Raw genomic sequence first — 13,248 nt, 5'->3', positions numbered from 1 at the left:
ATCCAGAAGTATGTTGAACAAACACGATGTTCAGAATGTGTGCATATTACCTGGTATATCAAAAGGGGTTAAACATTGTGGGGGAGGGAAACAGGTGTTTATTTAACAAAATGTTAATTGAATATGACTAAAAGGAATCTCAGAAGATGGTGGAGAAGCCCATGTTAGAACTGGTCAAGACATTCTTTTTTTTTTTATGTATTTATTTGGCTGTGCTGGGTCTTAGTTGCGGCATGTGAACTCTTAGCTGCAGCATGTGGGATCTAGTTCCCTGACCAGGGATCGAACCCGGGCCCCCTGCATTGGGAGCGCAGAGTCTTAGCCACTGGACCACCAGGGAAGTCCCAAGACATTCTTACCTACTGAGCTCCGTGAAGAGAAACAAAGAAAGGTGAAACTATAAATGTGTGTTGGCTGCAGTCTGTTATAAGCTGTCCTTTTCCCCTCCCACACTTACATTCTCCTATTCCTGCTACTCTATCACCACCATCATCACCAAATAGTTTTGTGAACTAGAGAAGAAATCCAGGTAAGACAGCCAGCCAAACACTTCAGTCCTCGGAGCAAGCAAAATGTTCATACCCCATGCACCAATGAGAGCCAACAGGGAAAATAATTCACCATAATTTCTGGGACATATACCTCACCAAAATAGCACAGAATCAAGCCCTGCCCAACACTGAGTACAGATTAGCTGGACTTGGTTACATGGTGCTCTTCCCAGACCTTGTGGTTAAATCCTAGTGAGCTTCTTAGGAAAAACAAGGGGCCTGTCTGAGGAATGGATTCCTAGGCAGAGCCAATAGGAGAAATGCTTGATGAGGTTTGGAATTTAAGCATAAGAAGCAATGATGAGAGAGACCCAGATGGGAATGAAAATGATTGTATCTGTACTAGACTCCAACTCTGTGCTTACTTCAGAGAAGTGAAATTAATCTAAGATTTGCTACCAAATGGCAAGTATTTAAATATACTAAATTAGTGAGTGTTTTATGTGGGGATGAAAGGTGAGTGTGAACGATAGTTTAGCCAAATGCTAAGTAGCAAGTATTTTGTAAGTATACACAATCAACCCAGTAGAAAATTCTGCAGCTGGAATTTCTGAAACTAGAAGTGACTAAGCTAAAATTGGAAGAATGATCACCAATATCAATAAGAAGTAGATGTAAAATGGCTGTGAATTTTGTTAAAAGACCATCTGAGCAAATAATACAATTCCAGCAAGGTAGTGAATATATTCAAAGTGTTAATGGCCACGCTTGAGTTATCCTACAGTGTTCAGTGATTTCCTTTAAAGCAGTGTCCTAAACAGTTACCAAAAAAGTAGGGCTCGAATTCCTTTGCTATCGGGGAACACCAGCAGTTCCGTTTCACATTCCTCCATCCACTGTTTGACTACTCCATTCAAACCACTCAAGGTACAGAAAAGAAAACTATACCATGATAAGGAAGGACTTAATCATTTGGTAGCTGCAGTACACAACTAGGGATGCCAGTGGCCCTCGTAAAATTCCAATGCTCTCTCTAGTTGTCTTCTGTGACCAAAGTGTTACAAAACCTATACATGGTGGATTCAGAAAGGGTCAATTGTTCTAGCATCTTTAATGCTGTGTTTACCACACAAAGCACTGTTTTAGTACACATCCTAGTTTTTCATATTTAAAAGAATTACCCAAGCATTTCTTAAGTTAATCTTCACTTAAGGAGTGACACTAAAAAATATACAAAAGCACCATTCTTTATTTTTTTTTGAGAGTTCTCTGAGTATTTATTACTGATTTCCAAACTTGCAGAATCAAACTGGTAGCCTGTTGTAAAATGACATTGAACAACACTCCTCATATTCATCATGATCATAAGTAAAGAAAATGCTGTGAGAATGTCTTTTTTAAATTTAACCCTAGTTGATTTACAATATTGTGTTAGTTTCAGGTGTACAGCTTCAGATTCTTTTCCATTATAGGTTATTACAAGATATTGAATATAGTTCTCTGTGCTATACAGTAGGTCCTTGTTTATCTGTTTTATATATAGCAGTGTGTATCTGTTAATCCCATACTCCTAATCTATCCCTCCCCCTCCCCTTTCCACTTTGATAGCCGTAAGTTTGTTTTCTATGTCTGTGAGTCTATTTCTGTTTTATAAATAAGTTCATTTGTATCATATTTTAGATTCCACATATGTGATATCATATGATATTTGTCTTTGGCTTACTTCACTTAATATGATAATATCTAGATCCATCCATGTTGCTACAAAGGGCATTATTTCATTCTTTTTTATGGCTGAGTAATATTCCACTATATATACACCATCTCTTCTTTATCCATTCATCTGTCAATGGACATTTAGGTTGCTTCCATGTCTTGGCTGTTGTGAATAGTGCTGCTATGAACATTGATGAAGAGTACCATTCTTTTGCTTCTTCTATTTCAACCTTTAAAAGTATGTGATTAGATATGAATACTAAAATAATTTTACTCATGTTTCCTGTGGGAGCCTACTTCCCCCTTAGGAATCTATAGCCTAAAACTTGGAAAGGGAAATGTTTGAAGCTCTCTGACCTCCAAGGAAATAATAACTAGAAACTCAGAATCTGGTTTTTCATCAAGTCCCAGCCAATTTATTTGTACCAGATGCACCAGGCCATTTATTACACTTCAGAATAATACAGTGCAGCCTTAATTATCTGAAACATATTTTAACTTCATATTTTTCAAATAGTACACCAGAGAAGGAAAACCTATTTATAAATCCTGATCTAGACCTAGCCTTTAAAGGCAGGAAGCTTTGACAGGGAAACTAGAGGCATCTCACTAATCCTTGGTGGGGCAGATGCATTCGGTTGACTCTTAAGGCCCTGTGCTTGATGACATAGCTGCTGTGGCTCATACACAGAGGTTATTTTTAGAGGCAAGAATTCTCATTTCCCAAAAGTATAACCACAAAATGTCTATTTGGAATGAATCAGATTTATACACTAAGACAATAGTAAATGCGCAAATCACGTCTGTGTAACCTCAGTTCCCTGAGGAAACGTGATATCTTGGTATACTCTCACCCTGGGACCCTTATCCTCTGTCAGTGGCCCTCATCTAATTACGGCGGTCCTTTGGAAACCCAAGTGGTGCTGTGGGGTTTCACAGATGTCTTCGAAGTAAGTTTTCCTTCCAGAAAAAAGGTATATTTCATTCTTGAGGCTTTTCACAATTTAAAACTGACATAGGGACAAAAAGTCACTAATCTTCAGCCATGGTGGTAGCCAGGGTCGGATGCCTTCAGAGGGAAATTGGACTTGGTGGCCTGCAAGGTTACCCTGCTGTATTTGCATTTGGCTGCCACACCTGGCCAATCAGCCTTATCTAGCCAGCTTCTGTGTTTTGTGGGGCTTTTGGACCCTTACAATGAGATTTATTCTAGTAATGCTAAAGACCCTAAAGGAGGTCATTACAGAGCACAGAACTAACACACAATAGGCCAAGTGATCTAGCAGACAGAGTACTCATGTGGGGATTGGAAGAGGCTCACCAGGTGGCCTCAGGAACCTCGTTCAGCCACTTAGTGCTTTGGTTGGCCATATCCCTTTGAATTACTTGGTTCATTTGCTTAAAAAGATCAATTTCCTGCCTTCCTCTTTCACTTGGCCCTGCTTTATCAGAGGAGGGGGCTCCCTCAGCTCTAGGGGAATATGGGACCCACTGGCAGTCAGTCACTCAGTCTAACTGTACATCTGTCTAGCCTCAGTGTATCCAGGGCTCCCTGGTAGGAATCAGCTATTTCCAGAGCAATAGCAATGGCGTATCAGACCAGGGTTGAAGAGAGAGAGATTGAGAGAATCAAAAGTCGGTCAGTAAATTGCTTATTTATTTTGTTAGCCCATTGGTTCATTTATTCTTTCGGTTACCAAGCATTTCCTAAGCACCTGCTATGTGTCAGGCCCTGTGCTAGTCCCAGGGCCATGCCCTTTCCAATTTAATGCTGGATTACAGAAGCCCTCCTCCCTGGCCCCATTCCAATTTCTAACCACTTTACAGTAACTACCCTTGAACTTTTTCAAGATAAAAATGGGCACGTTGCCTCACATCTCTCTCAGCTCCAATTTCCTTATTTGTAAAATGAAGCTAATAATACTTGCCCTGCTGCCTCACAGGGGTCCGGGATGGATCAACCGAGAAAACAGATATGGAACTACTTTTAATTATAAAAATAATGAAATACTGATAGTAATGACACAATAACTAAGATTTATTGAGAGCCTACGGTGTTCCACAGAATGAGCCCTACCCAGGCCGTAATTGAATGTTAACTGGAACCAAAAATTCAGAATTCATCCTCTTCAGAGATTCAGGTCTTATAAACATATCATTTTTAATATATAATATTAATATATCATTGTGTAAGTACTTACTGTGTGCCAGATACTAAGCTTAGTCCTTTACATGGTTTACCTCATTTAATCCCCATGATAATGCAATGTGGGAGATAGGTATAGGTATTATTATACACGTTTTATAGATAAGAAATATAAGGATCAGAGAGGTTAAAGAATAACTTGTTTATAATAACAAAGCTAGTAAACGATAAAGTCTAGATTTGAACACAAGTTTTCTGTCTCTAGAGAGTGTGAGATTTTAACCACCGTGCTTTGCCTCCTCTTGGAAAAGCGTAAAGCTCTATACAGTTCTAAGCTATTGGTAATATTATTGTAAAGATTTTTATTTTAAGGCAGTGGACAGATTCCTAACCGCAGAGAACCATTTCTGCCACTGGGAGCGAGCCCCACCAAAATAGTTTTAATTTCATCCCGAGTTTGCTTCTTTCACATCCTGGTTTGTTTTACTATCCAGGTATTTATTGAGTTGGGAGGACTTCTTCTCACAAGTTTCCAGGCTACATTAACAAACGTAAAGTAAGAATCGGGGAAGCTAGAAGTGGTAGAGAAAGTGTGTGCTGTGGATAAGAGGCGGACATGGAAGCAATGCCCAGGCAAGAGTGTATCTGGGTGTGGGTGGCCTTCTCAGTGACACCACATGGAAGCACAGCCTCTAGCGGGTCCCATTGCTCTTTATTACTACACATCTCTGCGTGCATCCTTAGCGCACAGACCCTTATCTTACTGGGAGCATCCAGAAGGGTTTCCCCAGACTCTTACAAAATTTCCACCCACCCTTTTTTTTCTGGTGCCTCAGGGTTTGGCCAGGGAGTGTTACTTGTTTTGCTTCACAAGGCATCTGTAAGAAGCTCTTCGTGTCTGCCTCTGGGGCTGCTACCGCTCCTCCTTCTCCACTTCCTCCCTTTCTTCATCTTCAAGATCATCATCATTATCCTTAGCAACAGGGTTAACATGTTCGAGAACTAATGACCTTGCCAAGCAATGTGCTGAGCACTTTATATGCATTATTCTATTTATCTGTTCATTCATCCATTTAATGAATATTTATTGAACATTTACTTTGTACCAAACACCGTGCTGCACATTGAAACAGACCATTATTTCTCCTGTTAGTCTAGTCGGGGTGCAACAGGGGAATATATAATTGCAAACTGTGGAAAGTTCTATGAAAAAAGGATACATGGGACTATGAAAGGTGAAAGGTGCTATTGAATTTAATTCTTCAACAACCCTGCAAAGTTAATGAATAGCATTATCCTCTATTTTACAGGCAAGGACACTGAAGCTCAGAGAGGTTAAGTGACTTGCCGAAAGTAACACAGCTAGTAAGTAGGCTGAGTAGAGATTCATACCCATGCGGGTCAGATTCCAAAGCTCACACTCTTAAGGGTTATACTTTATTGCCTCTCCAATGTGTGAAGTGCATATATAGCCATTAATTCTAGCCCTGTACCCTTTGGTTCTGGCTTCTCCTCAAATGTGTGGAGTCGCAATTGTTTCCAATTAGTTGTGGCTGTGGTTTGGTGCATTCGTTCAAAGAAAGTGTGCATGCAAAGCAGAGGTCACGTGCCCTCGGTCTTGTGGATGTGCACAGCGTATAAATAATAATGGCATTCCCCAAAAGCTGGGATTCATCGGAGTCACACATTTGTTTCCCATTAGCTTATGCTACTCAAATACAAACAGTAAAGCATGTATTTACATTGCTGTGGACATGGAAAGCCGAGCCCCCAAAGCATTCCTTGCAGGTTGTATAAAGCTGAGCATCCAAATAGTTCAAAATCAGTTTTGTAAGCCCAGCTTAATAGCTTTAAAATGAAACCTGGATTCCAGATATTTTTGAAAATGCTTAGAGAGAGGTATGTGAGTCGCCAAAAGAGACAAAACCAGCTAAATCCTCAAAATATGTACCAAGCCCCATATTTGTAGTATCTACTCTTGTTACTTGTCCTTTATTTTTAAAATGCTGAAGAGCTTAAAGTCAAGAAAACTCTTAACCATGTAACAGCAGTTATGGAATTTTTCATTCTATTCTAACCAGCTGTCTGAAGCTTTTCAAAACAAACCTGTTTGTGATGAGATGGTTTGGTTATTTAAGTAGATGGCGAGGCTGGGAAGAACAAGCAGGAGGCGTCCAATGTCATTATCTCCCCCTCCCAGCTCTCCGACCCAATAACAAAAGGCTTTCCCATCAAGGTATAGTTCATGGATAGCATCTGAGAAAATGAGATTGAACTGGAAATTATCTTAGGTGAAGAAGTCAGGATGGTAAAAAATGTGAATGAAGGCCCCATTAGTTGATGTCTTTACCTAAGAGAGCATGTTTTTTGGGTTTTTTTTTTTGAAGACCTGTGGACTTGGAAGCAGAAGACTATATTTTTAATGAGGTCACTATCACTTACTTAGTGACTTGGTCAAGTCTTATCCCCTCTCTGAGCCTCCCTTGACGTGGGAAATGGGGATGACAGTCTTCCCTATTACACAAATTGATGGTGCAGACTGGAGGATTACATGAGAGAACATATGTTAAGTCCTAGCACAGTGTGTGGCTGATAAGGTTCATATCTTTGCAATCAAGATAATTCCAAGAGGCACATTACTTATACCATATAGACAGATCAAGAGTTGCTGCTCTCGCTGGTCTAATTTCAGCATATTTGATCCCCCTAAGAACAACAAGTATGTCGTTTGATCTTTGTTCTCCTGTCAAGCAAGCATGAAAAGAGCTTTGGCCAAATCACATCGTCCCATGCTGCAGTGCTCTTTTGTTATCTTGGTTATGGTTATAAGAACATGAAATTGCTGTATTCCAGAAAGCCTTTTTTCCTCTTATGCTGTGGTTTTAATTTTCTTAAGTAATTATTCCAGGCTTTTTGTTTCCTTTTATCACACAACCCTGAGTACCTGTTCCAAGGCTAGCTTTAAATATTTCCCTTTCGAATCAAACAAAGTCACTCACTTTATACAAGGGTATTTTCATTAACTACAAAGACAAAAGGTCATGATGTCCATACCTAAGTGAAAAGGAAATCATCAGATTGCATTTACTTTTTTATAAAATGGTCTGAAGAACATGCATTATGAATTCAAACACACGTGGGGCTGAGGTGACTCTTGTCCAAAGATGGTTTTCACGGGATTTCTGGGAAGTGGAGTGACACTGGAGCAGCCTTTCTTAAAGTGTGGTCTGTGGTTCACTCACAGAAAGGTTGGGGCAGGGGCAGGGGTAGATCTAGTTAACAGTGCAGATCTCTGCTCTACCCCAGACCTGCTAAGTTAGAAGCTCTGTGGGTGGGGCCTGGGAGCCTGAGTTTTTAACGAACATCCTAGGTGATTCTTATGGAAATTGAAGACTCACTCCCATGGTGTATAAAAATGTACATACCGTTTGACCCAGTAATCCTACTGACGGGAAACTAAGGAAAAATATGGAAAGAGTTATGGAATGCTCCTGATGGTCCATCTTTACTTATAAGAGCAAAAAGAACTAGAAGCAATGTAATATTTTCAACATTAGGAAACTGGTTAAGTAAATTTGGGTAGATCCCTGAGGGGCACTGTGTAGGTGTTTTAAATGCATTTAAAGCATGTCATTTATCACATTTATTCATAACAACCATTCTATGAGGCAGGCATATTTTCCTCATTTTACAGATGAGGACATTGAGATGTAGGGAGATTAAGCAGCAAGGTTAGTAAGTGGAAAGAAAGAAGTTAATAAGGGGAAAAACCAGAATTCTAAACCCAAGTCAGTCTGATTCTAAAATGCAAGTTCAACCGTGTAGAAATATAGACATTAAAAACAACCCTACCCCGGAAAACACAAACATTGGTTCTTAAAGTTTGGGAATTGGGTTTTTTTTTTTCCCTTATTTCTCTTTCCTTTCCTCTTTCTGTATTACATTAATACTTACATAATGAAAATATTGTATTATAAAATAAAAATTGATTGTATATTTAAACAACCATGATAGTTTTATGTGAGTCAGAGTAGCAAGGAGGGTAGAAACTGTGGAAAAAGCTGGGCAGTGGGAAGGCCTCGTGTACTTCCTGCTAAGGGGGGCCAAACAATGCACGGCAGAAATGTCAGGTTTAGGGAATGGTTCTGGGGGTCGTGGAGTAAAATCATCGGTGTTTTAATAAGATAGTTTACATTGATAATCATTATTCTGAGCCCTGGCTTTTAAAAAGCTAATAGGATAGTGTCCTTTGAAAATGGCAAACAGTTCATCAGAAGTATCAGGCACCTAAAGTTAACTGATTTGTGTGCAAGGCCCTCATAACTTTTCTTTTATAAAGTGAGCGTTCAGTCTGGAAGACACTGTAAAGAGTGAGAGAGGGAACAAAACGGTCAATATTGTGAATTGTAATTAGCTTATTTGATTTCTGTGCCAAATTCCAGGCTGTGCTAAATCCACAGTCCTCGCTGGTAATTCCACATCTCTGACACGTTACCCTTCTTTCAACACTCTGGAGCTTCAGACTCTTTGAGACTTTTGCATTAACAATAGCTTTCTAGGTTTGGATTTGTTTTGTTCATGTGTGAGGGTTAGGCTCGTCAGCAGATGTCTGTGTAATATGGTTTGAAAGTATGCTGTAATCCTTCTTCAATGCTGAAGTTGTCTCCAAAATGGGAGTAATTTAAGAACTAAAGAAGTAATTTCACTGGCAAAGTTTTAAAGTTTTTTTTAATTGCACTTTAAAAAAAACTGAAATACCGGAGAATACTGGGGGCATTGTACACGAGGTTGGAAAACAGCCTCTCAAAGATTAGCTACAGATCTTAGCCAGGGTCGTCCAAAAGGGTTTAGTTATTCATTCACAAGTTTTTCTATAATTCATCTGTGCTTTGGCTTTCTCCTTTTCCATGAGGTTGTGGAAGTAGCTTTTAAAGAATTAAAGATGCCATGCCACTTCATTTTGCTTCAGTTCAATAGCACATTTATTGAGTGCCTACTATGTGCCAGACACTACCTTAAATGCTATGGGGTTCAAAGGTAAATAAAGCACAGCCCCTGGGCAGCTCACAGTCTGGTGGTGGAGGGAAGCCACGTGTACAAATAAATAATACCAGGTTGCATACGTAAAGTGCTCTTTAGGAGATACAGATAAAGGGAGCAGTGCTGGAAGAGGGAAAGGGAGAGCTATAATAACTACCTGTGGTGGCCAGGAAGGCTTTATTAAGGAAGTGACATTTGAACTTGGCTTGAAAGGATGGAGTGCTTTCAATAGACAGAAATGAAAACAACTCACATTAGGTGCTCAATTAATGTTTGCTGAAGGGATTAATGAAAGGCACAGATGGGAGGCGTGCTTGAGAAAGAGCAAGTTCACAAAGCTGTATCTAACCGCAGCTTCCCCTTATGTGAACAGTTCTAATTCAGGTAATCCATGACATACACGAAGGATGTATTTTTCAAAATTGACCTTCAGATGTGTATGTCAAAAGCAATTTTCCCATAGGAAATAATGGTAATAGAAGAAGTTGGGGTGTCTTGGTCAAACTGAAATGACATTATAGTCTAGGTTAGTAGTACTCAAAGAATAGTTTATGAACCCTGGTAGTCTATGAAACCCAGGGATCCACAAGGTCAAAATTACTTGCACAATAATACTAACTGTTACTTGCCTTTTTCACTGTGCTGATATTTGCACTGATGCTGCAAAAGCAATAGTGAGGACAACTGTTGGCACCACAGTGTGAATCAAGGCAATGGCGCCAAACTGTACTCGTCATCATTGTACTCTTCACTGGCATACACCTGCAGGAAAATAAAAGGCATTTCACTTAAGAATATCATTGCTGAAGCAGTAAAACTGATTAATGTATTAAACCTTAACGCCTGAGTATACTTCTAAAGAATATTCTGCGTTATGACATTTGACGTATGTTTAAGATACTTCTGCTGCAAACTGTGTTGATATGTGTCTCAAGGAAACGCACTTGTGAGATTATTTAAGCTATAAGCTAAACCAGCCTCTGTAATGACTGACAAACTCTGGTTATACAGACTTGAGTATTTGCTAGACATTTTCTTCGAAAGGAACAAGGAGAGCCCGACAGTTAAAGGAAAAACTGAACAGTATTTGTTGCCAAGGATACCATTTGAACTTTCAAGAGAAAATTAAAATTTTGGAAAACTTGTATCTGCCACCATGACCCTGAGAGCTTCCCAATATTTAAAAGACTTTTTAAATGAGATTGGAGGTGATGTTAATCAATGTGATTTTTTGACATCATATAATGGAAGATTTCAACATTTGGAAAACCTGCAGAACTCAGTGAACCAATATTTTCCGGATGATCCAAGCATGATGAGACAAAATGGGTAAAAGGCCCATTCAAAGTTCGAAGCATACCAATGGAGTTTAATGTAACAGAACATGAAGAGTTTGTTTATATGGTTTCGTATTCAACATTGCAAGTAACCTTTCCTCCTTGTTGAATTTTTATGTAGTATCAATGAAAAATATCCACAGTTACCTGAAAAGGCTACTAAAGTACTTCTCTCTTTTCCCATTACATACCTGTGAGAGGCTGGATTTTCTGCAAATGTTTCAACCAAAACAACATACAAGAACAGATTGAAGGGAGAAGCAGATATGACAATCCAGCTATCATATGAAGCTAGATATTAAAGATATGTGGGGGCCTCCCTGGTGGCGCAGTGGTTGAGAGTCTGCCTGCCAATGCAGGGGATATGGGTTCGAGCCCTGGTCTGGGAAGATCCCACATGCCGCGGAGCAACCAGGCCCGTGAGCCACAACTACTGAGCCTTCGTGTCTGGAGCCTGTGCTCCGCAACAGGAGAGGCCACGACAGTGAGAGGCCCGCGCACCGCGATGAAGAGTGGCCCCCGCTTGCCGCAACTAGAGAAAGCCCTCGCACAGAAACGAAGACCCAACACAGCCATAAATAAATATAAAAATAAATAAATAAAATTTTTAAAAAGATATGTGCAAAATTGTAAAACAATGCCACCCTTCTTCTAATGGTTTTATGTCAGGGGAAAATATATTTATTTTTCATTAAAAATGCTATTTATGTTAACATATCATGGGTTTATTATTGTTATGTTTAAATTAGTTATTAAATAATTTTTTAAATTTCTCAGTTATAATTTCTAAGATGGTAATGTCGATAGATATAACTATATATAATCAAAAGTTCCCTGGGATTCCCAATAAGAGTATAAAGGGGTCCTAAATTCTAAAAGTTAGAGAACTGCTGGTGTAGCTTATCCTAGCCTGTGTGTCTGTATTACACATTTAGATGTGTGGGGTTGGGAGGAGGGGTAGAGAAGCACATGCCTTAGAGCAGCAGGGCGGAGATGGTGCTGGAGTGGGAGATGGTAGGTGGGTTGGCTTCTCAGACAACAGTAGAGGTTGTTGGCCAGGAAAGAACCAACTTTTTGTTGTGGACTTTTCTTTCTTTGCTTAAAAAGAGAAACAAACCTGCAGTCACATTTCTCTATGATACGTAGCTTGTTGCAAGTAGATCGTGGTGTAACAGCTAAATCACAGGTGGAGAACATAAGAGTATATTTTGCAGTGACAATGAACACAGACAGTGGAAGCCACAGAAACCAAGATGTGCCTGTGTTATGTATGCAGCATTTTTTTCTTCCAGATACCTCTTCTGCAATCGCAAAGATCTCACTTTCTGCATATCCAGCATCTTTTGTTGTCCATTATTTAAAAATGGAAGGTGGGACTGAGATTTAGAACTAAACATGGATGATGGGGCAGAAGCTAGAGGAGGAATAGAGGATGTTGGAATACAGCCTTGGAGAGAGATGGTGAGGAAAAGTAAAACTGCCCTCAGAGACCACTCATGCTGTGAGCTGGGCTTCTGAGTCAATGGAGAGACATTTGGGAGGCGGGAGTCACCATAAAATTAGAAAGGCATTGACTGTGTGACTGAAAACCCAGAAACTGAAGGACAAAACAGACATGCCTCTTATTAGGCACATGGTCTACAATGAAGCAAAATGAATTTCAAAGCATCTTACTGAAATTGTGGAAGAGGGAGATATTTTTCAAGTTTTTCTAGTGGTCAGGGCATAGTACGAGGCAATTAATTATAAGTATTCATTTAAATGTGTATAAAATGTCACTGCTATTCTCTTCATTTGGTGGGATGCGTTTGTTGCTTTAATTTAGTGACTGTAAATATAGTTAGAGAGGGCTTCCATAGACATCTTCTCTGAACGTGGTGTTCTCTCAGCCTATTAATATGCCTTGCCTATCATGTCTTAAGTTCCTCGTCAGTGAGTTCTCCTCCCATGGAGGCTTTCAGGAACTTAAGACATGGGAACGTTCTGATACAATATACACTCTGGCTACTGGATGGTGGAAGTAGAGTGGAAGGGTGGAGAATCATGTCAAATGCTATGGAAGGGTCCAGAAGTATGCAACTCTAGAGAGTATAAGCAGTGTACGTCTATTTAAGTTTGAAAATGATTTGTAAAACCTTCTGTGTAACTCTTTTAACATTTTTTAATGCCTCCTGTTAATAACACACTGTTTTAGCCCTGCCTGAGAAATATGAAGAACTGCTACAATCCTGGTTGTTTTCTTTCAGCTCCTGAGGACCATGTCTGTGCCCAAGGGTAGAGTTTTGGATAAAAACCTTGACGAGGAAGGGCTTGAAAGTGGAGACTGCGGCGATGATGAAGATGAGTGTATCGGAGGCTCTGGTGATGGAATGATGAAAGTGAAGAACCAGCTCCGCTTCCTTGCAGGTAACTGACGAGTGCTGGCTCAAATCTGAGCTAAAATGGTGATGCTTGGGGATTAAAGACCAATTGAATCTGCTCTCTATAACTCCCCTAAAATCTCTGCAACACACAATGC

General features: G+C 39.8%; 1 protein-coding gene and 1 pseudogene across 2 annotated transcripts in view; one reads left to right on the top strand and one right to left on the bottom strand.

Annotated features, from left to right (window-relative positions):
• LOC309621046 (cytochrome c oxidase subunit 7B, mitochondrial pseudogene) overlaps window positions 1-13,248 on the bottom strand; it is a 576,424-nt pseudogene that overhangs the window by 57,820 nt on the left and 505,356 nt on the right. The window lies entirely within an intron of this gene.
• Window positions 1-13,248, top strand: part of GPC3 (glypican 3) — a 427,066-nt gene that overhangs the window by 357,824 nt on the left and 55,994 nt on the right. Inside the window, exon 7 of the mRNA XM_082377895.1 lies at window positions 12,977-13,136. Coding sequence (XP_082234021.1) covers window positions 12,977-13,136 — 160 coding nt within the window. The remainder of the gene's footprint in view (window positions 1-12,976; window positions 13,137-13,248) is intronic.

The sequence above is a fragment of the Balaenoptera borealis genome, assembly GCF_965194805.1.
Source record: "Balaenoptera borealis genome assembly, chromosome: X".
Lineage (NCBI taxonomy): Eukaryota > Metazoa > Chordata > Mammalia > Artiodactyla > Balaenopteridae > Balaenoptera > Balaenoptera borealis.
This window is presented reverse-complemented; position numbering and strand designations above follow the sequence as displayed.